General features: G+C 37.7%; 1 protein-coding gene across 5 annotated transcripts in view; it reads right to left on the reverse strand.

Annotated features, from left to right (window-relative positions):
• ACER3 (alkaline ceramidase 3) overlaps positions 1 to 27858 on the reverse strand; it is a 191306-nt gene that overhangs the window by 55839 nt on the left and 107609 nt on the right. For 2 of the 5 annotated variants that reach the window (XM_057750225.1, XM_057750226.1), the window contains exons 3-4: positions 23722 to 23774; positions 1941 to 1993 (exon numbers count right to left, since the gene is read on the reverse strand). In XM_057750225.1, the coding sequence (XP_057606208.1) occupies positions 1941 to 1993; positions 23722 to 23774 (106 nt within the window). Of the gene's footprint in view, positions 1 to 1940; positions 1994 to 21720; positions 21795 to 23721; positions 23775 to 27858 lie in introns of those variants that run through there. The other 3 variants (XM_057750228.1, XM_057750227.1, XM_057750229.1) reach the window with 2 other exon arrangements.

Here is a 27858-nt window from a genome sequence, read left to right on the forward strand (position 1 = left end):
TCATTGCATGTACTCCTCCTTTACCAAGAAAATATATATATATATATATACTAATCTTCCCCCTGCCTCTTTGGAACAGTTTCTCAGAACTAGAACTATCTGGGATGCTGTCTCCCAGGTTGCAGTCCTAATTTTGCCCCAAATAAACTCAACTCGCAGCTCTCACGTTGTGCATTTTTTTAAGTCGACAATAACCAGACTATTTGAGAGGGATGTTTTTGGAACAAAACATTAACTGAGGTAAGAAAGGAATACAGGGATATGTGTATAAAAAAACAGATGATTGAACTTGGTGTACCCCCCAAAAAATAATAAATAAATAAATAAATAAAAAAAAAAAAAAAAGAAAGCAGTTGTCCTCTGCTTTCTGCTTTCCCTTTCTTGTACTACTCATCTGGGTACTTTTTAATTATCTGCTCTCAGCTTTGTCTCATGCAGGTACAGGTACATGAGGACATTAGCTTATCAATGCTCACTGTTACTTTATTTTTCTTTCAATAAATATAGTTTTGACAGAAAAGATCAATAAACAACCTCAAGGAGAGCACAGACCTTAGTCTCAGTCTTGACAACACAGCTTTCAGAAAATAGTAGATGGGATTTCCTTGTTTTTGATCTTGTTTTCTAACTGCCCAAATCTGCCTTTTCACAGATGAGCTGATGACTTATTAAAAAAGAGTCATCTGAAAATGTTTTTCTAGATCAGGGGTAGCAAACTACAGTGCAAGAACCAATTTCTCAACCTAAGACTGTTTTTGTAAATGAAATTTACTGGAACACAGTCACACCCATTGATTTACATATTATCTATGGCTATTTTCATGCTACAACAGCAGAGTTAAAGACTTGCAACAGAGACCACAGGCCCAGAGAGCCTAAAATAATTACTGTCTGGCCCTTTACAGAAGAAGTTTCTGATGAATGCTTTTTTTTTTTTTTTTGCTGTTTTGTGGATGTCTTATTTATTTATTTATTTATTTATTTATTTGGGCTGCACTGGGTCTTCGTTGCTGCATGCAGGCTTTCTCTAGCTGTGGTGAGCAGGAGCTACTCTTTGTTGTGGTGTGCGGGCTTCAGTAGTTGTGGCTCATGGGCTCTAGGGCATAGGCTCAATAGTTGTGGGACATGGGCTTAGCTGCTCCATGGCATGTGGGATTTTCCCAGACCAGGGCTCAAACTCGTGTCTCCTGCATTAGCAAGTGGATTCTTAACCACTGCACCACCAGGGAAGTCCTTGATGAATGCTTTTTAATAACACTTTTCAAACGTTTTACTTATACGAGTCTTTAGAAGAAGATATTCTTGAGCTAGCAGTAATGACCATGTTGAAAAGAATCAGATAACCATGCTATAAGAGGTTCAGAGAAGTCTCAAGTATTAACACTAGGGTACAGAAGGCATATTTTAAAAATTAAGTTTATTAAACTTGTAGTTCAATTTCCAACCTTGACACTTACTAACTGCATGAGCTTAAGCAAGTCACCTAAGCATAAGCTCTGCTTATATCCTTAGATAAAATGGGGAAAATACCCATTTATCTTGCATAACTATGAGAATTTAGAGATGATACGGTATGCTGCCTGGCACAATTACAGGTACAAAGTAGAGAAATGTTATTATGGCATAATATATAAAATCATTACCTAAATTTTTATATATTCATAACTCAAGGAAAGGCAAATTGTGCAATTTAAGTCTACTTTAAGTAAGAGTCTATCTAAATTGGCTATAAGGCTTTGAGATCACACAAATTCATAAACAATATCATTATAACTTCCCAGACATTATACTATACATTGAGATCATAAAAGTTATAATCTTCTACACTGTTACAATCTCCCAGTTATATAACTGGATTAGTTATATTATTTAATTCCCTACAAAGCAAACATGAATTTTAAAATATATCAAGCAAATGAATTTTAAATGTAAATACTTACATGCAGTATACAAATATACAGCAGCTGTAAATCATTGGGAGTTCATCCAACAGCTATAAGAAACAAAGACAGGTAACAGGACTTCAATATTGTAAAGCTGCAATTATTATGCTAATCCAAAATAAAACATTGGAATGATTAAGAGGTTATCTAATATCTTTTACTAATTCTCATATATTTATCATCATCTAATTTATTCTGTGTGTATATTTAGTTTATTGTTTTTGAACAAATAAGCTTATCCATCCATCTGTCCTAATATAGACACCTAAGTGGGATGCCCAACTCACTGGTCAGTTGGAATCGTTCAGTACCATAAACTATAACACGCCTCCAGCAAAGAATGATGTCCACCATCTACAGGTGATAGGTCCTATCAGTATTCTTTTGCATTTTTCCTCCATCCTATAGTACTTAAGAAAAATAAAATGTCCACTCATATACATAAGAGATACTAATGGCTGGGGGAGTCAGTTAATCTAAGTGATGTCTAAGTATGTCTCTGAAAAATAATATTATTAGCACTAATAACAATTATAGGACTGAGTGGGCGGTATCAAAAATGGCACAGTAGAAGGACACAGAGTTCATGTCTCCTCACAGCTAGGGCACCTACCAGGTGCTGGTGGGGAACCTCAGACACCTAAGGGGATGGGAGGAACCCCCAAGCAACCAGGCAGGACATGGCAGGGAGGAAGGAAGGGAGGAGAAGTGGAGGTGAAACAGGACCGGCACCCCTGAGGAGCAGCTGGGGGAGGGGAGAAGTTCCCACACTCAGGAGGGGCCCACTCGTGGTGAGGGGATCAGCAGGGATGGGGAGGGACCTTCATGGGATCAGAGGGGAACACAGCCAGAGTTTCTGGTGCCCACTCAGCCCAGGGCAAGCATGCTGGGGTCCCAGGTCCAAACCTCTGCCCTCTGAGGCCACCTCCAGCTACACTGAGCCTAAGCCCCGCCCCTGCCTAACCCCACCTTCCCCTAGGCCTTTTTTTTGTGTGTGTGTGTTGCAGTTGTTTTTCAAATAAATTTTATATTTCTAATTTTATTTTATTTTTTATTCTTTGTTATTCTTCTGCTCCTTTTGTTTGCTCCCTTTTCTTTTTCTTTTTTTTTTTCCACTTTGCCATGCTGTGGGGCTTTCAGGATCTTGGTTCCCAGGTCAGGGATTGGGCCTGAGCTCCTGTGGTGGGAGCACCAAGTCCAAACTGCTGGACTAACACAGAACCTCAGATCCCAGGGAATATTTATTGGAGTGAGGTCTCCCGGAGGTCCTCATCTTGGCACCAAGACCTGGCTCTACCCAACTGCCTACAAACTCCAGTGCTGGACACCTCAGGCCAAACAACCAGCAAGAAAGAAACACAGCCCCACTCACCCAAAAAAGAGAGATGACAAAAAAATCTGTTACAGCTGAAGGAGCAAGGTAAAGACCTGTAAGACTGAATAAATGAAGAGGAAACAGTCAGCCTCCCTGAAAAAGAATTCAGAGTAATGATAGTAAAGATGATCCAAAATTTCAGAAATAGAATGAAGGCATGGATCAAGAAAATACAAGAAATGTTTAACAAGGACCTAGAAGAACTAAAGAACAAACAGTGATGAACAACACAATGAACTGAAATGAAAAATACACTAGAAGGAAACAATAGCAGAATAGCTGATGCAGAAGAATCAATACATGAGCTGGAAGACAGAATGCTGGAAATAACTGCCGAGGAGCAGAATAAAGAAAAAAGAATGAAAAGAATTGAGGACAGTCTCAGAGACCTCTGGGACAACATTAAACACACCAACATTCGAATTATAGAGGTCCCAGAAGAAAAGAAAGAGAAAGGGTCTGAGAAAATATTTGAAGAGATTATAGTCGAAAACTTCCCTAACATGGGAAAGGAAACAGCTACCCAAGAACAGGAAGTGCAGAGAGTTCCATACAGGATAAACCCTAGGAAAAACACACCAAGACACATTAATCAAATTAACAAAAATTAAATCCAAAGAAAAATTATTAAAAGCAGCAAGGGAAAAGCAACAAGTAACATACAAGGGAATCCCCATAAGGTTATCAGCTGATTTCTCAGCAGAAACTCTGCAGGCCAGAAGGGAGCGGTAGGATGTATTTAATGAAAGGGAGATGAAAGGGAGACTTCCCTGGAGTCACAGTGGTTAAGAATCTGCCTGCCAATGCATGGGACACAGGTTCGATCTTTGGTCTGGGAAGATCCCACGTGCTACATAACAACTAAGCCTGTGCTCCACAACTACTGAGCCTGTGCTCTAGAGCCCACAAGTCACAACTACTGAGCCTGCATGCCTCAACTACTGAAGCCCATGTGCCTAGAGCCTGTGCTCCGCAACAAGAGAAGCCACCGCAATGAGAAGCCCACACACTGCAACAAAGAGCAGTCCCCACTTGCTGCAACTAGAGAAAGCCCACAGGCAGCAACAAAGACCCAACACAGCCAAAAATAAATAAATAAATAATAAACATGAAAGGAAAAACCTACAGCCAAGATTACTCTACCCAGCAAGGATCTCACTCAGAATTGATGGAGAAATCAAAAGCTTTACAGACAAGCAAAAGCTAAGAGAATTTAGCACCACCAAACCAGCTTTACAACAAACGATAAAGGAACTTCTCTAGGCGGGAAACACAAGGGAAGCAAAAGACTCACAAAAACAAACTCAAAACAATTAAGAAAATGGTAATAGGAACATACATATCAATAATTACCTTGAATGTAAATGAATTAAATGCCCCAACCAAAAGACACAGATTGGCTGAATGGATACAAAAACAAGATCCGTATAAATGCTGTCTATAAGAAACCTACTTCAGACCTAGGGACACATACAGACTGAAAGTGAGGTGATGGAAAAAGATATTCCATGCAAATGGAAATAAAAAGAAAGCTGAAGTAGCAATACTCATATCAGACAAATTAGACGTTAAAGACTATCACAAGAGACAAGGAAGGACACTACATAATGATCAAGGGATCCATCCAAGAAGAACATATCACAATTATAAATATTTATGCGCTCAACATAGGAGCACCTCAATACATAAGGCAAATGCTAACAGCCATAAAAGGGGAAATCGACAGTCACACAATAATAGTGGTGGACTTTAATACCACACTTACACCAATGGACAGATCACCAGACAGAAAATAGGGACACACAATCTTTAAATGAAACAATACACCACACAGATTTAACTGCTATTTATAGGACATTCCACCAGAAAGTAGCAGAATACACTTTATTCTCAAGTGCACATGGAACATACTCCAGGACAGATCACATCTTGGGTCACAAATTAAGCCTTGGGAAATTTAAGAAAATTGAAATCATATCAAGCATCATTTCCAACCACAACACTATGAGATTAGAAATCAATTACAGGAAAAAAAACTGTAAGAAACACAAACACGTGGAGGTTAAACATTACACTGCTAAATAACCAAGAGATCACTGAAGAAATCAAAGAGGAAATAAAAGAATACAAAGAAACATATGACAACAAAAACATGACAATCCAAAACCTATGGGACACAGCAAAAGCAATTCTAAGAGAGAAGTTTACAGCAATTCAATCTCACCGCAAGAAACAAGAAAAATCTCAAATAAACAACCTAACCTTACACCTAAACAACTGGAGAAGGAAGAACAAAGTTAGTAGAAGGAAAGAAATCATAAAGATCAGAGCAGAAATAAATGAAATAGAAACAAAGAAAACAATAGCAAAGATCAATAATAATGATCAATAGTCAGACTCATCAAGAAAAAAAGGGAGAAGACAAATCAATAAAATTAGAAATGAAAAAGTAGAAATTACAACTGACACTATAGAAATACAAAGGAACATAAGAGACTACTACAAGCAATTATATGCCAGTAAAATGGACAACCTGGAAGAAATGGACAAATTCTTGGAAAGGTACAACTTTCAGAGACCACACCAGGAATAATTAGAAAATATAAACAGACTAATCACAAGTAATGAAATTAAAACTGTAATTTAAAATCTTACAACAAACAAAAGTCCAGGACCACATGGCTTCACAGGTGAATTCTATCAAACATTTAGAGAAGAGCTAATATCTATCCTTCTCAAACTCTTCGAAAAAACTGCAGAGGGAGGAACACTACCAAACTTGTTCTACAAGGCCACCACTACCCTGATACCAAAACCAGACAAAGATAACATGATAAAAGAAAACTACAGACCAATATCATTGATGAACATAGATGTAAAAATCCTCAACAAAATACTAGGAAACAGAATCCAACAATACATTAAAAGGATCATACACCAGGATCAAGTGGGAGTTATCTCAGGGATGCAAGGATTCTTCAATACATGTGAATCGATCAATGTGATACACCATATTAACAAATTAAAGAATAAAAACCATATAATCATCTCAACAGATGCAGAAAAAGCTTTTGACAAAATTCAACACCCATATATGATAAAAAACCTCTAGAAAGTCAGCATAAAGGGAACCTACCTCAACATAATAAAGGCCATATATGGCAAACCCACAGCAAACATCATTCTCAATGGTGAAAAACTAAAAGCATTCCCTCTAAGATCAGGAACAAGACAAGATGTCCACTCTCGCCACTGTTATTCAACATAGTTTTGGAAGTCCTAGCCACAGCAATCAGAGAAGAAATAACAGCAATCCAAATTGGAAAAAAGAAGTAAAACTGGCACTGTTTGCAGATGACATGATAACCATACCTAGAAAATCCTAAAGATGCCACCAGAAAACTACTGGAGCTAATCAATGAATTGGGTAAAGTTGCAAGATACAAAATTAATGCATAGCAACAAAAGATCAGAAGGTGAAATTAAGGAAACAATCCCATTTACTGTTGCAACAAAAAGAATAAAATACCTAGGAATAATAAACTTACCTAAGGAGACAAAAGACTTGTATGCAGAAAACTATAAAACACTGGTGAAAGAAATCAAAGATGACACTAACAGATGGAGAGATATACCATGTTCTTGGGTTGGAAGAATCAATACTGTGAAAATGACTGTACTACCCAAAGCAATCTACAGATTCAGTGCAATCTGTATGAAATTACCAATGGCATTTTTCACAAAATTAGAACCAAAAATTTTATAATGTGTATGGAAACACAAAAGACCCCGAACAGCCAAAGCAATCTTGAGAAAGAAAAATGGAGGTGGAAGACTCAGGCTCCCCAACCTCAGACTACACTACAAAGCCACAGTAATCAAGACAGTATGGTACTGGCACAAAAACAGAAATATAGATCAATGGTACAGGATAAAAAGCCCAGAGATGAACCCACGCACCTATGGTCACCTAATCTATGACAAAGGAAGCAAGGATATACAATGGAGAAAAGATAGCCTCTTCAATAAGTGGTGCTGGGAAAACTGGACAGCTACATGTAAAAGAATGAAATTAGAACACTCCCTAACACCATACATACACACACAAAATTCAAAATGGATTAAAAACCTAAGTGGAAGACCGTACACTATAAAATTCTTAGAGGAAAACATAGGAAGAACATTCTTTGACATAAATCACAGCAAGATCTTTTTTGACCCACCTCCTAATGAAAATAAAAACAAAAATAAACAAATGGGATGTAAACTTAAAAGCTTTTGCACAGCAAAGGAAACCATAAACAAGGCATAAAGACCACCCTCAGAATGGGAGAAAATATTTGCAAACAAATCCATTGTCAAAGGATTAACCTCCAAAATAAACAAACAGCTCATGAAGTCAATATCAAAAAACAAAAAAAAAAACAAACCACACACACACACACAAACCAAACAACCCAATCAAAAAAATTGGTGGAAGACCTAAATAAACATTTCTTCAAAGACATACAGATGGCCAAGAGGCACATGAAAAGATGCTCAACATCACTAATTATTAGAGAAATGCAAATCAAAACTACAATGAGGTATCACCTCATACCAGTCAGAATGGCCATCATCACAAAATCTACAAACAATAAATGCTGGAGAAGGTGTGGAGAACCCTCTTGCACTGTTGGTGGGACTGTAAGTTGATACACCCAGTGTGGAGAACAGTATGGAGGTTCCTTTAAAAACTAAAAATGGAATTACCATATGACCCAGCAATCCCACCACTGGGCATATACCCTGAGAAAAACATAATTCAAAAAGACACATGTACCCCAATGTTCCTTGCAGCACTACTTACAATAGCCAGGACATGGAAACAACCTAAATGTCCATCAACCGATGAATGGATAAAGAAGATGTGGTATGTATCTATAATGGAATATTACTCAGCCATAAAAAGGAACAAAATTGGGTCATTTGTAGAGATGTGGATGGACCTAGAATCTGTCATACAGACTGAAGTAAATCAGAAAGAGAAAAAAATATATCGTATATTAACACATATATGTGGAATCTAGAAAAACGGTACAGATGAACCTATTTCCACGGCAGGAATAGAGACACAGACATACAGAACACATGTGTGGACACAGTGCTGGGGGAGGGGGAAGGGAGGGTGAGATGAATTGGGAGATTAGGTTTGACTTAAATACACTACCATGTGTAAAACAGATAGTTAGTGGGAACCTGCAGTATAGCGCAGGGAGCTCAGCTCGGTGCTCTGTGATGACCTAGATGGGTGGGATGGGGTGGGGGGCAGAAGGGAGATCCAAGAGGGAGGGCATATATATACACACATACACATATAGCTGACTCACTTCATTGTACAGCAGAAAATACAACACTGTAAAGCAATTACACTCCAATAAAAAAGATATTAATTTTATTGAACATTCAAAAAAATAACAATTAGTTATTAATATTAAACTATAAGCTGGACACTAAGTGTCCAGCTTAGTGTTGTGACAGGTGATTTCTTTTTTTCTTTATTTTTAGTGCTGTATCTTTTCACATTTTTTTAAGCTCTTTATTGGAGTATAATTGCTTTACACTGTTGTGCCAGTTTCTGCTGTACAACAAAGTGAATTAACTGTATTTATACATATATCCCCATATCCCCTCCCTCCCGCAACTCCTTTCCACCCTCTCTATCCCAACCCTCTAAGTCATCACCAATCATCAAGTTGACCCCCCTATGGTATTCTTTTTGATATGATAATAAATGAGATTGTTTCCTTAATTTCTCTTTCTGATATTTTGTTGTTAGTATGTAGAAGTGCAGGAGATTTCTGTTCATTAATTCTGTATCCTGCAACTTTATGAAATTCATTGATGAGCTCTAATAGTTTTCTGATGTTGCTTTAGGATTTTCTATGTATAAGTATCATGTCATCTGCAAACAGTCAACATTTTTGAGAGGGCACAATTCAGTCCATAGCAGTGTGGTAGTGTGTGTGTTTTTTTTTTTTTTAAAGGTAGTGTGTTTTAAAATATAAATTTTATTATTATTCAGGTATGGTGAAGCCAGCAGATCAGGAGATGATTGCCACTGAAAAGACAGTTTGGGGAATTCCCTGGCAGTCCAGTGGTTAGGACTCTGCATTTCCACTGCTGGGGGCCCAGGTTCGATCCCTGGTCAGGGAACTAAGATCCCGAAAACTGCATGCTGCGGCCAAAACAAACAAACAAACAAAATAGGAGGTAAAACCTAAGGGAGAACTTTCCCCCTTCAAAAAAAAAATAAAAGATAATTTGTTATTCACAGTTCCCAAGAAGAGGGGGCAAGCCATGCCATGCAGGGCAGCACAGGAAAGCACCAGGGTCAGTCAGGAGGCAGAAGAAGCAAGAGGAAAGTGTGGACAAGAGGCTTTATTACAGTTTTCTTAAGAAAGGCAAGGCAAGGGAAGGTAAGCAGGTTTAGAATTGGCTAATTTGAAAAACTTCAGAGGGCTCTGGGGTACAGGAGTTTTCTCTAGTTATCTGGTACCTGGCTCTGGCTTGATTAGGGCAGAGGAATACTGCCTCCTGGAGTGTAACATGTGGTTTAGAGCAGTGGTCCCCAACCTTTTTGGCACCAGGGACCAGTTTTGTGGAAGACAATTTTTCCACGGGCTGGGAGTGGGTGATTTCAGGCTGATTCAAGCACATTACGTTTATTGTGCACTTTATTTCTATTATTATTACACTGTAATATACAATGAAATAATTATACAATTCACCATAATGTAGAATCAGTGGGAACCCTAAGCTTGTTTTCCTGCAACTCAGGTGGTCCCAACTAGGGGTGATGGGAGCCAGTGATACCCCAAGTGTGTTGCTTATGTCCAATCTATTCCATCATCTCGTTTTGGTTGCTGTCACTGCAGAAAACCCTGCTTCACAAAGATAAGATGTTAGGGAGTTCCCTAGTGGCCTAGTGGTTAGGATTCTAGGCTTCCACTGCTGTGACCTGGGTTCAGTCCCTGGTTGGGGAACTGAGATCCCAAAAGCTGCGTGATGGGGCAAAAAAAGGAGAAGGAAAAGGAGGAGAAGGAGGAGGAGAAGGAGAAGACGACGATGACGAAGACGAAGGAGAAGAAGATAGGATGTTGGAAATGGAAGCAGGCTTTTCAGTGCTTTTGTGGCAATCTCAGGATATTCTGCCTTGACTTTAATCCAGAACATATGGAGAACCTGAAGTTGTTTCAAACATACTTTTAAGGCCACCGTCATTTGTGATCTCAAACAGTTGATCCTCTTCTAGAAAGGACAAAGTCAATTATTTACCTGGCTTATTCGCAAATGGGTCGTAGATCCATTCCTTCCCAGTGTGGGGGTCTTTTCTTGGTTGGGAAGTAATTCTCAAACTCTTTTTGAAAGCTGAGATAGGTGATCATGCACCAGCTGGGAGAAAGGCGGCCCTGGCTCTTTCAAAATCTCTGCTAGTATTTGAAACACGTCAAAAATCCCAATGTTCTCCCATTGCCCCCATAATTCCAGTTTGGCTTTGAATCCAGCCACTTTATCTGCCTAATTGAACATAGCTGTCATTCTCCTCCAAACTGATAGATTGAGTTAAATGAGCAGGCTGAATATGTCACACAAGTAAGCAAGTTTTGCGACTCATCTGTGTCACTGAAATGTGCTGCCAGTAGTGACTGTTTTTCTAAAAGAAATCTCTGGAGTGGCTGTCATAACTCAAAAACTCTGGCCAGTGATCTACCTTTAGAAAGCCATCTCACTCCTATGTATAAGAGAATGCGTGTGTGCTCTGCATCCATCTCCTCACAGAGCTGCACGAACAGACATGAGTTAAGGGCATGTACTTTAATGTGGTTGATCGTTTTAAACACATCCTGCAAAATGTTGTTAAGGTCAGGTGACATTTTTCGGCTAGCCAGCATTTCTCTATGGATGACACAGTGCGTAGACTTACATTAAAAAGAGACCTCTTTGACTCAGTAGTGAAACCAGAAAGCCATCCAGTCATGACAGCCACTCCGTCCATGCATATACCAACACAAAGTGACCAATTCAGTTTTCCTGATAGGTAATCATTCAAAGACTTGAATAGTTCTGCAGCTGTGGTGCTGGTTGGCAACAAAAGTGCACATAACATATCCTCACGCACATCCTCCTGAAGAATATATCACACAAAACCAATCATTGTTGCCTTCTTTTCAACATCAGTAGACTTGTCAACGTGGATGGCATAACATGGTGGCTCATTAATCCTCTCTAACAATTGTGCCTCAATATCCTCTGCTATTTCATCAATTCATCTAGTTATGATGCTAGCCAAAAGAGCAACACCTGTCACCTTTTGAACTGCAGCCTCTCCTAAAAGTTCACAACCAATGTCCTTAGCAGCAGGCAGGATCAACTCTTCACCAATAGTAAAGGGCTTCTTAGCTTTAGCAATGCAGTTAGCCACTAAGAATGATGCTCTCAGTGCAGACACATTTGATGAAGTGGTGGCCTTCAATAATTGCTTCTGTTTTCGTGTTCAGATTTTTTTCTTTTGAAAAACTCCAAAGGCTTGTCTTTTAATGTAGGGTGCTTGGTCTCCATGTGGCAAAACAGTTTTGAAGGTTTCATGGCTTCGCTGGATAACTGGTTGCCACCTATTATATGAAGCTGGCTTGGAGAATGTGAATCACCTATTGCAATGAACCCATAATTTAAGCAGGACTCTTGGTATTTTCTTTTAAGTGCAGCTTTCTTTTTGTTGGCAGTCTTAAGAGTCTTCTGCTGTCTCATCATTGGGTCTTCCCCTCTTTTCAAAGAAACTCTCCAGCAATGTTTGGTTTTTACTCATTTTGACTAGGTTTAGCTCGTGGGCTTACCAAAACTGACTGAAACAAGTGCGCAGCGTGGGAAAGAGGCACGGATGGAAGTGGTAAATACAATAATGAGGGGGCCACACACGGACTAAAGTAAGTGTTGGATTCTGACTTAAAGCCTGCCACCAGATGCAGCTGTACAATTGAAGTACATCAACTCACTTGCCACTATAAAGCCTGCCACCAGATGCAGCTCAATTTTCACTTGCCACTCACTGATAAGGTTTTGATATGAATCTACAAGCAACTGATTTATTATGGTCTCTGTGCACTCAAATCTCTCTGCTAATGATAATCTGTTACTCGCAGCTGCTCCCCAGCGCTAGCATCACTGCCTCAGCTCCACCTCAGATCATCAGGCATTAGATTCTCATAAGGAGCATGCAACCTAGATTCCTCGCATGCGCAGTTCACAGTAGGGTTCGCGCTCCTATGAGAATCTAATGCCACTGCTGATCTGAGAGGAGGTGGGGCTCAGGCGGTAATGCAAGCGATGGGGAGTAGCTGGGCCCAGGGGGTTGGGGACACCACGTTTAGAGAAGGGCCTCTGGATTGGTTAATTTGCATATGAAAGGCACAGTTCAGGTTGAGTTGTTTGCTATATCTAAGAACTGGTTATCTCTGGGAGGGGCAGTCTCTCACTAATCAGCGAGGACCCAGATGTCAGAGCATCAAGGAAACAGACGATAATATAGTTGTTATGAACTGAATGCTTGTGTTGGACACAAATTCATATGTTGAAAGTCTAACCCCCAATCTGATGGTATTTGGAGATGTGTCCTTTGGGAGGTAATAGGGTTAGATGGATTCATGAGGGTAGGGCCCTCAAGATGGGATTAATACCCTTCTAAGAAGAGACACCAGAGAACTTGTGAGAAGGTGGCTGCCTGCAAGCCAGAAAGAGAGCTCTTACCAGACCTGACCATGCTGATACCCTGATCTCAGACTTCCAGCCTCCAAACAACGAAAAAAAATAAATGTCTATTGTTTAAGCCACCTAGCTTATGGTATTTTGTTATGGCAGCCCAAGATAACTGACACAGTAGTAAATATTTGGTACCAGATCAGGTACATGTGGAGAGTGCACTGAAGGGAAAAAGCATGGATGTGGGGCAACAAGCTAAGAGGTTACAGAAGTCAGACTAAGCAAAGTTGCTAGTTGGATTAACGTAGCAGAATTGGGAATAGACATAGGTGAACAGACTTGAGAAATATTTAGGAAGTAAAATAAACTGGGATTTGTGACTGATTTGATATAAAGGTGAGGTAGAACAAAATGTCGAGGATGACTCAAGTTTCTTGCTTAAACACTTCAGTTGATGGTAGTATAGTTTACTGAGACTGTGAAAACAGAGACAATTACAAGAACAATTTTCAACATGTTGAGTCTGAGCTACCTGTGAGACAGCCTAGTGGATATGTCAATCAGACAACTAGAAATACAGATCTGTAGCTGAGAAGAAAGGTCTGGACTCCAAATGTTGGCTGCTTTTCTGTTTATTTGCTTAAAGAAACTAAACTGAACCAAGCATATGTTAAAATGGCATGGATTTTAAAATATGGGTAATATTTTACAAAAGTTTTTCTTCAAAACCATAACTAGCAAAATTATGACTGGTAAAAGAACACAGAATTCTAGAATGGGGTGAGGTATGTGTCTGAAGATGAGTCTGAAGACGTAGGCAGAGGCCAGATTACAAAGCCTGTGGTTTAAATTTATGAGCTTGAGGTCTGAGAGGTATTAAAGAGGTTTAAAAAGCGGCATGCCATCTGAAGAGCAGAGACTGTATTTACACATCTCATCCACAACACGTGTACAAAGCCTAGCAAACACTGCTCAAAGAATGAAAACAATTAGTTTTGTTTGTAGGAAGAGTATTTTTATTCCACTGTGACAAAAGGATGGGGGGAGGCAGGGACACAAATTAGGGACAAGTTACAGGAATCTGGGTTGGAGATGATTGATTAAGGCAGTGGCAGTGGAGACAGCCAGAGGCAGATGTATTCAAGAGTTATCACAGAAGTTGAATCAAGAGGTTTTAGAGTTTGTAGAAGAGAGAAAAGTAGGAGAAATTAGAAATGAATCACAGGGTTTTGATTTGGGCTTTGGGTGTAAGGTGGTTTCATTCACTGAGATAGGGAGAAAAGGAGAAAGAAGGGTAGTATTTATAACCAGAACATCTGCTACTGACATTATAAAGTCTGACTTAGGTTACATTATAAAGTCTACCTAACATTTAAGCTATTTTTGTTTTTGTATTATAAACAAACTTTTTTTTTGGTTTTATTTTCTAGGATAAATATACTTATTTTTACTTATGAGAAATACATGAATATATTCTTATTTTACTAGAATTTTTTTCTAACATCAAACATATTACATGCTCAGCACAGAACACATGGAAAAACCAGAAAAACACAAAGAAAAAACTAAGAAGTTACCTTCGTTTTTACCCTCCCCAGGATTATCAATGACTGTATATATCAGCTAGTGAAAGCACAAAGAAGGAGTTGAATGAGTGAAGAGATGAAAAGAAAATCTGGGAGAAGCCTCCTAAAAACTTAAAGTTCCTACCACCATCAGCGCAAGATAAAATCCTAAAAGAGGTAAAGGAAACAAAAGAATACAAAACAAAATGTGGGTCCTCATCTTGTCCCTAACTTCTAGTCAGATCACTTTCCCTCTCTTGGGCTCTTTTTCCATTTACAAAATTTATAAATTTGGACTAAATGTCAAAAATCTCTTTTAATATTAAAGTTCCATGATTCTAAATTGTTCTTTGGTTCCTTTCACCCCTTATGTGAAGGCCATCTGCTCACTCCTGTTATCTCTACCCCTTCTCTAATGTTGTCCTCAATCCCACTCCCAAATGTATTGCTCTTGGCTGGTTGCCACAAGAATGTGACATATTAATCATGGGAAAGGAGTTAGTAATAGCTTAAAATGCTACCCTCCACAGGGGTGCACATAATTTAATGCTACTCAACAGGAATGAATCACTAACAATGGATCAATAATGGTGGTTTCAGACATTCTGACTGACTGAAGAAAAAGGAAGGACATTAACATTTATTAAACACTAATTTAACAGATCCTATCATGATCCTTTCACATATGCCAATCAACTGACCCTCATAATACTCCTACAGGTATTATTAAACCTATTAGATGAAAAAACTAACGCTCAGCAAGATTAAGTTGCATGTCTATGCTCAAATGGCCAGTGAGGTGGTAGAATCAGATCTGGAATCCATGCAGCAGCCACCTAGGAACAATAAATCTGATGAAAATACCATTCAAGTTCCAAATCATTCCTAAAACAGAACTGTCAATATTTGCTTCTGCTCAGTTTAGGCAGGAATAAAAACCAGGCCTCCAATTTCTCTACAGCTACAACAAACTAAGTTCAGGCTGGTGAAATGGTTCGCTGACCACCAGAGTCAGATAAGTGGCAACACTGCCATTTCTTACTTGGCTTCAGTGATTGTATGTAACAAATGATGGCCTAACATTGTTGAGCCAAATTTACCCTGAAAGGAGACAAGACAGGGAACCTCCAAGGAATATTCATGTTCACTTTATGTTTAGATTTAAGAAATGGAGAAGCTATTTAAAGAAATCCTTCGGTACTGATGATTCTTCTCTGCTCCTCAATCATTGGGAAAATGGGTCATATGTTATTTCTGCCCAGTTAGGCAAGCACAAAAAACCACAATCATGTAGACCAAAAGGGGAATGAAATAAGGCACATGTAACATTTGCCCATGAAGTTGATAAAGTAGTATGATAATAACGATGAAGCATAGTGTCAAAGATCTCAGATCAAAGGCCATTTTGTCCATCCAAATGCTGTTATCTTCGCGACAATCTTTTTTTTTTCTCTTAACTTATTTATTTTTGGCTGCGTTGGGTCTCCGTTGCTGTGCGTGGGCTTTCTCTAGTTGTGGCGAGCGGGGCCTACTCTTCATTGTGGTGTGCAGGCTTCTCATTGTGGTGGCTTCTCTTGTTGTGGAGCACAGGCTTCAGTAGTTGTGGCATGTGGGCTCAGTAGTTGTGGCTCATGGGATCTAGAACACAGGCTCAGTAGTTGTGCATGGGCTTAGTTACTCTGCAGCATGTGGGATCTTCTCCAACTAGGGATCGAACCCATGTCCCGTGCATTGGCAGGAGGTTTCTTAACTGCTATGCCACCAGGGAAGTCCCCTTGGCGACAATCTTGCCAACAATTTACATGCAAATCAAAGTGAGTCCCACCTCTGCTCAAAATACAGGTTAAAATGATGGCTCACAAGGGATAAAGTCCATGAGGCTTTGATGGGCCTGTGGTTAGTTCCCCAAACCACATCTGCCACTTAGGTCAACGCCTGCCCAGAGGAGGTACTCAATAATGTAACAAATGTTAGCTATTATTACTGGTAGCACTGTCACCATCATCACCACATCCTCCCACTCCCTGGCTACAACCATAATGTACTACTTGGCAGTGTTCTGAGAAGCCAAACATATTCTCACAACTCCATGGGTGCTAGTTGACCTGACAAATTCCTATTCATCTTGACAGTGCAATTCAAATATGTGTCTGAGTCTTCGGTGTGAAACCTCTTTTCTGACCTCCGCACCCTAATAATCACTTTCTCTTTCCATTTCCAAAGCACCCTGTATATACCTCTGTTGTTGTGTTCACTAGTATATTATCTTCATCCCTAGACCATATAGATTCCTTGAAAGAAGGATTATACAATCATTTACTTATGTATACCTGTTCCTCAGATACCAAAAAAAAATTTTTGAACTAATGAAAAGTGTTTGTTCAGCCTGTGCTTGGGTACTTGCAAGGACAGAGGACTCAAGATCTTCTAAGGCAGCCCTTACTATCTACTGGCTTAGAATATTCTTCCCTATGTTGAGCAAGATGTCTCTTAATCTTTAATCCCAATAGGACCACATAATAAACCTGGTCCTCTTCAATGTGTCAACCCTTAAATACTGATTTGTAAAACACTTACACTGTGCTGTATGCCAGACTCATGGTATAAGTAGAGGATACACTAAGGTCAGCCAGAAAGAGTCCCTGCTCCTTGGTAACTCGCATTCTGATAGAGAAGTCAGACACATAAATATGTCAATAATAGGAGGAAGAAGGTGGTGATAGCAAGATGAGGGAGTGATAGGTGGTGACAGAAAGAAGGTGGTGATAGAAAGATGGGACTGATTTCATCTATATTCTCAACGAAATATTGAAGAAGATATCAGCAAGGAGAACAGGGTATGAAGCAAAGAGATGTAAAAAGAAATCTAAAGAAAGGAACAGGTGTGAAATCATGGTTCTGGGAAGTGAAATTATCAGGGAAATGTAATGGCACTGCTTTGTGGCATTGAGTGCTTATTTGCGATTTCTGTTTAATAATTTGAAAGTGAGGTCACTTAACACAGGGATGTGACTTCTATGAGCAATACTTAGCTACTCAGTTCAGGCACAGAATAGGCAGATAATTAAGCCTGATCTGGGCTGAATATTACTCAAAAAACAAGGGGCAAGGGCTTCAAGGATATCCGTATTGGGTGGGTGAGAGTTATAATAAGTTGGGGCCATAGACTACAAACTTTGTAAAAAGTGGAAAGAAGTGAGGTAAAATGTACTTCCTTCCAGTCTTTTCACTATTATTTATAAAATTTACATCATGTTACATAAAGTTTTATGTCTTAAGATTTTCCCATGTAAATAAACAGTCTTCAAAATATTTTAATTTAGTTATATCACGGCACATTTAACAATCTTCCTATTGTGTTTTGGTTTTTTTGTTTTTGTCTTTTTTTGGGGGGTTTTGTTTTTGTTTTTAGCCACACCACGCGGCTTGTGGGATCTTAGTTCCCTGACCAGGGACTGAAACCAGGCCTTGGCAGTGAGGCCTGCCAAGGACCGCCAGGGAATTCCTAACAATCTTCCTATTGTTAAACATTTAGATCATTTAAAAGTCTTTATCACCTGTAACGCTGTGATAAACATCCTTGTGAAACACCTTTTCTCTGTCTCTGATTACTTTCTTAGGAAGTATTCCTAGGAGTGCAATTATTGGGTCAAAGGATATGTACATTGTTTTTCTGTTTAAAAAAAATGTTAAAACAATTCCAACCTACAGAAAAGTTTGAAGTACAATACAAATATTTTTCTTCTCCCTGAACCATCTCAGTAAGCTACTGACATGAGGTTCCATTACTCCAAAGTACTTTAGTGCATGTTTCCTACAAAGATATCCACTCAGATTATATACCTTGACCAAATGGGATTTATCACAGGAATGCAAGGTTGTTTCAACATATGAAAAAAAGTCAACATACTAGACCATACTAATATAATAAAGAAAAACCACGTGATCATCTCGAGAGATGCAGAAAAAACAGTTAAAAATTCCAACCCTTTTTCTTGATAAAAACACTCAATAAACTGGGAATAGAAAGGAACTTCCTAAGCCTAATAAAGGACATCTACACAAAGCTCCAGCTAATACTATAATTAATGGTGAAAAACTGAAAGTTTTCTTCCTAAGATCATGAACCAAACAAGGATGTCTGCTCTCTCCACTTCTATCCAACAGTGTCCAGGATACAAATGAATGTATATACAAAACAGAAACAGACTCACAAATATAGAAGACAAACTTGTGGTTACTGAAGAAGAGAGGAAGAGGGGTGGGATAAATTAGGGCATGGAATTAACAGATACAAACTACTATATAAAATAGATAAGCAACAAGGATATACAGGGAATTATAGCCATTATCTTATAATAACTTATAATGGAGTATAGTCTGCAAAAATACTGAATCACTATGCTGTACACCTGAAACAAAGATAATAATGTAAATCAACTATATTTCAATTTAAAAAAGTCACTGTGTTGGAAGTTCTAGTCAGGGCAGTTAGGCAAGAAAAATAAACATAAGGCATCCAATTGCGAAGGAAGAGATAAAACTATCTCTATTTGCATGTGACATGATCTTGTACACACAAAAAACCCTAACAAATTCTTATATACATACACATAAAACTGTAAGAGGTAAAAAACAAGTTCAGCAAGGTTGCAGGATACAAGAGCAATATGCAAAAATCACTGGTATTTCTATACAGTAGCATGAGAAATCAGAAAATGAAATTAAGAAAACAATTTCATTTACAACAGCATCAAAAAGAATATAATACTTATAAATAATGTAACAAAAGAAGTCAAGACGAACACAAACTATAAAACATTATTGAAAGGAATTAAAAAGACAAATAAGTGGGAAGGCATCCTGTGTTCATAGACTGGAAGATTTAATATTAAGATGGCAATACTCTCCAAAGTATGGATTCAATGCAATGCCTTTCAAAATCCCTGCTAACTTTTTGCAGAAATTGATAAGCTGATCCTAAAATTCATATGGAAATTCAAGGTACCTAGAATAGATTAAACAATTTTTAAAAAGAATAAATTTGGAGGATTCACAGCTTCCAATTTCAAAACTTACTACAAATCTACAGCAATCAAGGTATATATATACATAGGTCAATGGAATAGAACTGAGAGTTGAATTGAGAATCAAGAAATAAACTCATACATTTATAGCTGACTGATTTTCAACAGGGGTGCCAAGACAATTCAATGGGGAAAGAACAGCCTTTTTAACAAATGACGGGACAACTTCATATTCATATGCAAAAGAATAAAGCTAGACCTGTACCTTAAACGACATACAAAAATTAATTTAAAATGGACCAAAGACCTAAATGTAAGAGCTAAAACTATAAAGCTCTTAGAAGAAAACATAGGTATAAATCTTCATGACCTTGGATTAGGCAATGGTTCCTTAGATATAACATCAAAAGCAAAAGCAACCAAAGAAAAAATAGATAATATGAACTTCAGCAAAATTGAAACCTTTTTTTTTGCTTCAAAGGATGCTATTAAGAAAGTGAAAAAACAACCCACAGAATGAAAAAAAAAATTAGAAAACCATATATTTGATAAGGGTCTAGTATCCAGAATATATATATATTCTATATATAGAGAGAACTTAATGACAAAAAGGCAAATAACCTAATTTTAAAATAGGCAAAAGGATATAAATAGACATTTCTCCTAAGAAGATATACAAATGGTCAATATACACATGAAAAGATGCTCAACATCATTTATTATTAGGGAAACGCAAAACAAAACCATAATGAGATACCACATGACACCCACTAGGATGGCTATAATCAAAAGGAGGGAGAATAACAAGTATTGGCAAGGATATGGAGAATTGCCAACAGGAATGTAAAACAGTGTAGCCACTTTGAAAAACAGTCTAGCAGCTCTTTTTAAACACAGAGTTACCATGTGACTTAGAAATTCCACTCCTAAGTATATACCTAAGAGAACTGAAAGCATACATCCACACAAAAACTTGTATATTAATGTTGATAACATTAGGTACAAAAGCCAAAAACACAAACAACCCAAATATCTACTAATTAATAAATGGATAAAGAAAACGTGCTATATCCAAACAATGGAACATTTTGGCCTAAGTGAAAGAAGCCAGACATAAAAGGCCACATGTTGTATAACCCATTACTACAAAATGTCCAGAATAGGCAAATCCACTTTGCCTAGGAAAGAGGGTAGATAAGTGGTTGTCAAGGGCTAGGAGGTGGGATTAATGGGGAATGACTGCTAATGGGAATGGGATTTCTCTTTGGGGTGATGAAAATATTCTGGAATTAGAGAGTGGTGATGGTTCCACAATTTTGTGCATATACTTAAAATAACCTGTATACTTTAAAAGGGTATATTTTTATGATATGTGAATTATATCTTTAAAAAAAGATATTCACCTACATATCCACAATACTACCAACAAAACCAGGAAAATAACATGGATTTATTATTACTACCATGTAATCCTCAGATCCCATTCAAGTTTTTCTAAGTGTCCCAACAATATAAGTATAAGCAGGCATACACACACACACACACACACACACACGATCCAGTCCAGAATTACACAGTGTATTTAATTCCCATATCTTTTTAGTCTCCTTCAATCTTGAATAGTTCCTCAATCTTTTAATTTTATGACCATGGATACTTTTGAAGATTACCTGCCAGTTGTTTTGTAGAATGTCACTCAATTTGATTTTGCCTGATGGACTAGATTCAGATTATGCATCTTTGGCAAGAATATCAGAGAAGTGATGCTACGTTTTTGCCACTGCATCCTCAGGTGGCACACAACTTTGATTTGCCCCATTATGAACATAACTCATTCCGACTGCTTAAGGTGTTGTCTGCTAGTCTCCTCCACTGTAAAGTTACCCTTTTTCCCTTTATAATTATTTTGTAATAATGTACTTTGAAACTATGTAAATTCAACATCAAACTTTTAATTTATTCATTTATTCATAATACTTATTGTTTCATTTATTATATCATATATTATTTCAGTATGGACTCAAGATTTCCCATTTTATTCAGTGGGTTGTATCTTCAATGGATTTACTAACCGTTATAATCTGTTACTATCATTGCTTATTTTGATGCTCAAATTGTCTCAAATTTGGCCAGCGAGAAGCCCTTCAAGTTGGCTTCAGTGTCCTTTTGTCATGTTCCCATCCTTCTCTTATCACTTCCATTCCTTCTGGCACAGAAAGATGTTTCAGGCTCATATTGTCGTTTTTTTTCTGCCCCCAACCCTCAGAATCCACCCAGGTTCCTTTTAATGGCAAGTGATCTGGATGTTAGGTGTGCTCTTTGGTACTGGGGTTCCCGGCTCCCATATCCTCTCATGGACAGAGCCAGAGAAAGGGTGTGTGTGTGTGTGTGTGTGTGTGTGTGTAGAAATATGCATGCATGTGTGTATGTGGTGTGTGCATGATATATCATTTATAAACTGCAGATGATTTTGGTCAAATCAATTAGCCTCTTTCGGCTCTAGTACTGGAATTTATAAAACATGAGTAATAACTATCTAAGATAGTATATATGGAAGCATTTGATGATTGCTAGAGCTGGACAAATTCCAGTCATTTTTTAGTATGATAAAATGCAAAGCCTTATTTTCAGGGTTATTATTTAGCTGTTGCTCACTGGTATCACCATTCTGATTGCTGGTATTCTTACCATACAGTTAAAAAATTCGGAATATCATTCCTGTCATTTCTTCAAACACATTTAAGTTCTAGTTTTATCACTGTTGTCAGATACACCACCACTGTAATGACTCCCTGCTCTGTTTGTCATAGTGCAAGTGCAGTATGTCATTTCATCCTTTCACCACCTAAAAAGTTTCAACTAAATTCTTTCAGATTCTGTTTAAATGTCTCTTAACGATTATAGATTCTTCTAAGCTCCACTGTGTTGCCATAGAGTATTTTTACTTCTTTGAAAATAATTTCCATACTATATCATTGTTTATAAGTCTGCTTTCCCAGTCAGGGAGTGTGAGAAATGTGTTCTATGATCGATTAGGTCTTAGTCATTTGTGTATTCTCCATGTCAAACATGGCATGCACAGCAAACATGACACCTTATTATAAATACTATAATATTTATAATATATAGTATATATTATGTGTTGAATATTAAACTCTAAGAATTAATTCTTACATTTTAATATAGCTGTATTTAATAATCCATAGACTGTTATATACACAGATCCTTCCAGAAGAGCACTATCCAATACAGTAGGCACTACTTTATACAGCTGTTGAACACTTGAAATAAACCTAATATAAATTGAGATACACTGCAAGTGTGAAATATACACCCAATTTCAGGCTGTGAAAGATTTCATTAATAAATTTATATTGATTACATGTTGAAGTAATACTTTGGATATACTGGGTTAGATAAAATATAATATTAAAATTAATTTCACCTATTTCTTTCTAATGTGGCTTTTAAAAATGTGGCTACTGGAGATTTTTAATTATATATGTAGTTCACATTACATTTCTAGTGGACAGTGCTATTCTAGAAGTTACCTGGGTTAGTGATGGGGAACAAAGAGGTTAAAAGATCGAGGACTATTAATATGGCCCCCTTAGAGCAAGGGCAGTAAGTAAAAATCTTTGCATAGCTCTAAAACCTTGCTAGTTAGAGGGACTAGACCATTCAAGTGGATGCCATAAGAGAGACATAAGGGAATGTAGGTGGCCAAGAGTAAGAATGCATTATTTTGGTGAACTGATTATATCTTCTTAAGATGCCTCCATGGGACTCTACTTTCTAATCCTGCTCTAAAACAGTACAGGCCTGCACAGAAGTGGTCAAAAACCCAACCTACTCTCGCTTGTTTTCTCTATGGACAACTTATTTGCTTGCCTCTTTACTTCACTTACTCAACCTGGATCCTTTGGCCTGAAGTAAAAACTCCAGAGATTACAAAGTCCATCTTTTTTAACTCTTGTCTCAATATCATTCTCTAGCAATGTGCTCTTTCCTCAAATGTGAAGTGTCTCTGGATTAAAAGAAATAAGCATTTACTCAATTTTGTCATTACTGACCTGCATTTCATATTTCAGAGTCATGTGGAAGCACCAGGATCCCATTCCTACCACTGAAAGAAATTAAAACAAACAAATAAAAAAAAAAACAATTAGCATGAAATTCTTTGGGGGTGGCCAGAGTGATCTGAGAAGACAGTAAGACATTCAAAGCACCGAGTTTTAAGAACAAATTTACGAAATCTTGTGGCAGGATATAGCAGATCCTGCCTAAGCTCTATCTATAATTGATGAAATTTTGGTACAGAATAAAACAAGCACAAGGTCTCATAAACTCCCTCCACTAAGTGATTTACTAGAGATTTACTAGATTAATCGATAGTCTCCATTCTTTGCATCAAATGTATTACAGATGCTCAGGGTAAGCTTTAATGCTTACAGCTGGTTAGCTACTCTTCAGTACTTCCTTGTCTTCTAATATAGCTGAGGTGTATGCTTAATAAGAGCCAGTCACTTATGTTTGTTTATTTCTAAACTTGTTAATGCCACTGTATTAGTTATGAGAAATATGACTGCAAAAAGAGAACTGTTGTTTCTAGAAAAACTATTTTAAATGTTTAAAAGAGACAATAAAATTGTACTGCTAATAAAAATTGTTGTTGAATTAGCTGTGGATAAGATATCCGTTATACACTGGGAAAAATAGTAAAAATCTAAAGATTCTGTATTCATGTCTCAAAGTTCTTTCCAAGTGCCGCTATTTTAAATAAACTGTTTTCATTTTAGCATTTAAAATTTTTTGTTTGTTTTTCAATGCAAGAAAGACTAAGTAGAACTATAATTAGGGTCCCATATTCAAAGGCCATGCCTTACATCAAAATCATTGTCAAAGATTATGCAACTATATGTTTTAATTAAAATAAAACTTTAAGGTGGGAATATATTTTTTCAATAATTATAGCTTTGAATCTTTAAAAATGAACAGACTAAATATCACTCCCTATCACATGTGATAATACAGCTTCTACTATGATTAAGTTCAGTTCAACAAGCCTTTACTGAGTACCTCCTATTTGCCAAATTCAACTACAGATGCTGAGGTACAAAGATAAGATCCAGCCATTGGCCTTAATGAAGCTTATAGGCTAATGGAGGAGACACGCAGATAAATAGAAAATGCCAGTACGTGGAGATATGATAAAAAAGATATGCATAGAGGAGCACAGAAGAGGGGACTTATGAAGAAAGTCAGAGAAAGCAAGAATGATGCCAGAGGAGTTAGCCTCAAGGATGTGAAAGTTAGCCCAACAAACATGGTAAATGTGGACGTTACCAAATCATTTGTATGAAGCCACTTGAGAAAAATTTCAAACTCTTTGTTACTCTTGCTTTTTAAAAATCATTATAGACATTATCACATTATTTTTTTTACTGCTCAAAATGAGACAAGAGAAGTAAAGAGTTATTGCACCCATCTTACTAAAGAAATGAGGAAGCGTGATGGTTGCTATCTTTTTTCCAAAGGAGAAATTAGAAGGTGCAAAATAAATAAATTAATGGAAGGAGAGGGAAAAACCAAACGCTGTGAGTTATTTAAAGTCACATAATATACTATAAAGTAAAAAAAATTAAAATGAGGTGGATGACTATTCATCCTGAAAGGCAGACTGGCCTAGTGGTTCATGTCTGACTCAAGGACTATTCTTACCCAAACCTTTCCAAATGTTGTCTTGTTACTGTTTATTATATTGCATTAAAAGTCTGATTTTTAAAAAATCTCTACAGTTTATTTCCTTTCAACACTCCATTTAGAATGCAAAGAAATGTAACAGAAGAACATCACCTTTCTCCATGCAATATTTTATATTTCGCCACTTTAAAGCAAACCACCAATTTTTGCTAAAATTTATTAGCTTTACTGAGATATAATTCACATACTGTAGAATTAAAGTACACAATTCAACTGTTTTTTCACAGAGTTGTGCAGCCACTATCATTATTAGAATATTTTCATCACCCCACAGAGAAACCCCATGCCTATGAGCCTATAGGTTTATTCATGCCCATTTCTCCTCAAACCTCCTCCCTCCTCAGCCCTAGACAATCATTAATCTATTTTCTGTCCCTATAGATCTGCCTGTTCTGGACTTTTCATATAAGTGGAATCATACAATATGCAGTCCTTTCTGTCTGGTTTCTTTCATTTAGCATATTTTCAAGGTTCATTCATTACAGCATGTATCAATAATACCTTCCTTTTATGGATGAGTAACATTCCATCGTATGAACATACTACATTTTATCTATACACCAGTTAATGGACATTGTTAAGGATTGTATGTTTGTGTCCCCTCCAAATTCATATGCTGAAGCCCTAACCCACAACATGACATTGGCTGGGCATGATGCCTTTGGGAAGTAAATAGATTTAGATGAGGTCAGAGAGTGGGACCCCCATGATGGGATTACGGTCCTCATAAGAAGAAGAGACAGGACCTCACTCTCTCTCCCCACCTGCATACAATAAGGATAGGCCATGTGAGGACACAGGGAGAGTGGCCCTCTGCAAGCCAAGAAGGCTCTCACCAGGAATGGAATCAGTCAGCACTTTAATCTTGGACTTCCTAATCTCTAAAACTGTGAGAAATAAATGTCTATGGTATTTTGTTATGGCAGCTTGAGCTAACTAAGAGACATTTAGACTTTTTCTACATTTTGGTTATTATTAATAATGCTGCTGTGAACATTCATGTATAATTTTTTGTGCAGACATATGTTTTCATTTCTCTTAGGCATATACTGAGGATAGAATTAACTCTATGTTTAGCATTCTGAAGAACCATGAAAGTGTTTTTCAAAGTGGCTGCACTATTTTGCCATATGTGCATTTCTCCACATCCTGCCTATACTAGTTATTGGTTGTCTTTCTGATTATAGCCATCCTAACGGATTGAAGTGGTGTTTCATCATGGTTTTAACTGGCATTGCCCTAGTGATTACCCCATTCCCCCACCCCCCTTTTTTCTTCTTGTAAAATGTTTCACATTTCAGCTCTGTCTCATTTTGTGTGTGTGTGTGTTTAATGGACTTTATTTTTCCAGAGCAGTTTTAGATTCATAGCAAAATTGAGCAGAAGGTACAGAGATTTTCCATATAATCTTCACTCCCACACACATAGCCTCCCCCACTATCAACATCCCCGACCACAGTGGTACATTTGTTATTACAAGTGATGAACCTATATTGATACATCATTATCACTCAAAGTCCATATTTCATACTGCAGTTCATTCTTGGGTATAGGCAAATTTATAGAGACATGTATCTACCATTAGAACATCATACAGAATAGTTTCATTGTCCTGAAGATCCTATGTGCTCTGTCATTTCAACTCTCCCTCTCCCCTAACGCCTAGTAACCACTGATCTTTTTACTGTCCCTATAGTTTTGTCTTTTCCAGAATGTCATACAGTTGGAATCATATAGTATGTAGCCTTTTCAGACTGGCTTCTTTCACTTAGTAGCACGCATTTATGGTTCCTCCATGTCTTTCCATGGCTTTATAGCACACTTCTTTCTAGTGCTGAATAATATTCCATTGTCTGGAGGTACCACAGTTTTCCATTCACCTATCGAAGGACATATTAGTTGCTTCCAAGTTATGGCATATGAATAAATTTGCTATCTGTGTGCAGGATTCTGTGTAGACAACAGTTACCACCTCTATAAGGAAAATGCCAGGGAAAATGATTGTTGGACTGTATGGTGAGAGTGTGTTATTATAAGAAATCGCCAAACTGTTTCAAAGTGTCTGTGCTACTCTGCATTCCCACCAGCAATGAATGAGAGTTCCTGTTGCTCCACAACCCCATTCCCTTTTCAACAAATATTTACTGGGCTCTTAACAGCGTTCCAAGCATGTCCACTGGGATAAAGAAGTGAACAAGAGATATTTGTTTCCTGTTCTAAGAACTTTTAGCAAGCCATTAAAAATACAAGAGGGGCGGGACTTCCTAGGTGGCACAGTGGTTAAGAATCTGCCTGCCAATGCAGGGGACATGGATTCGAGCCCTGCTCTGGGAAGATACCATATGCCATGGAGCAACTAAGCCCATGTGCCACAACTATTGAGCCTGTGCTCTAGAGCCCGTGAACCACAACTATTGAGCCCATGTGCCGCAACTATTGAGCCCACG

Source organism: Hippopotamus amphibius, chromosome 9, assembly GCF_030028045.1.
Source record: "Hippopotamus amphibius kiboko isolate mHipAmp2 chromosome 9, mHipAmp2.hap2, whole genome shotgun sequence".
In the NCBI taxonomy this organism is placed as follows: domain Eukaryota; kingdom Metazoa; phylum Chordata; class Mammalia; order Artiodactyla; family Hippopotamidae; genus Hippopotamus; species Hippopotamus amphibius.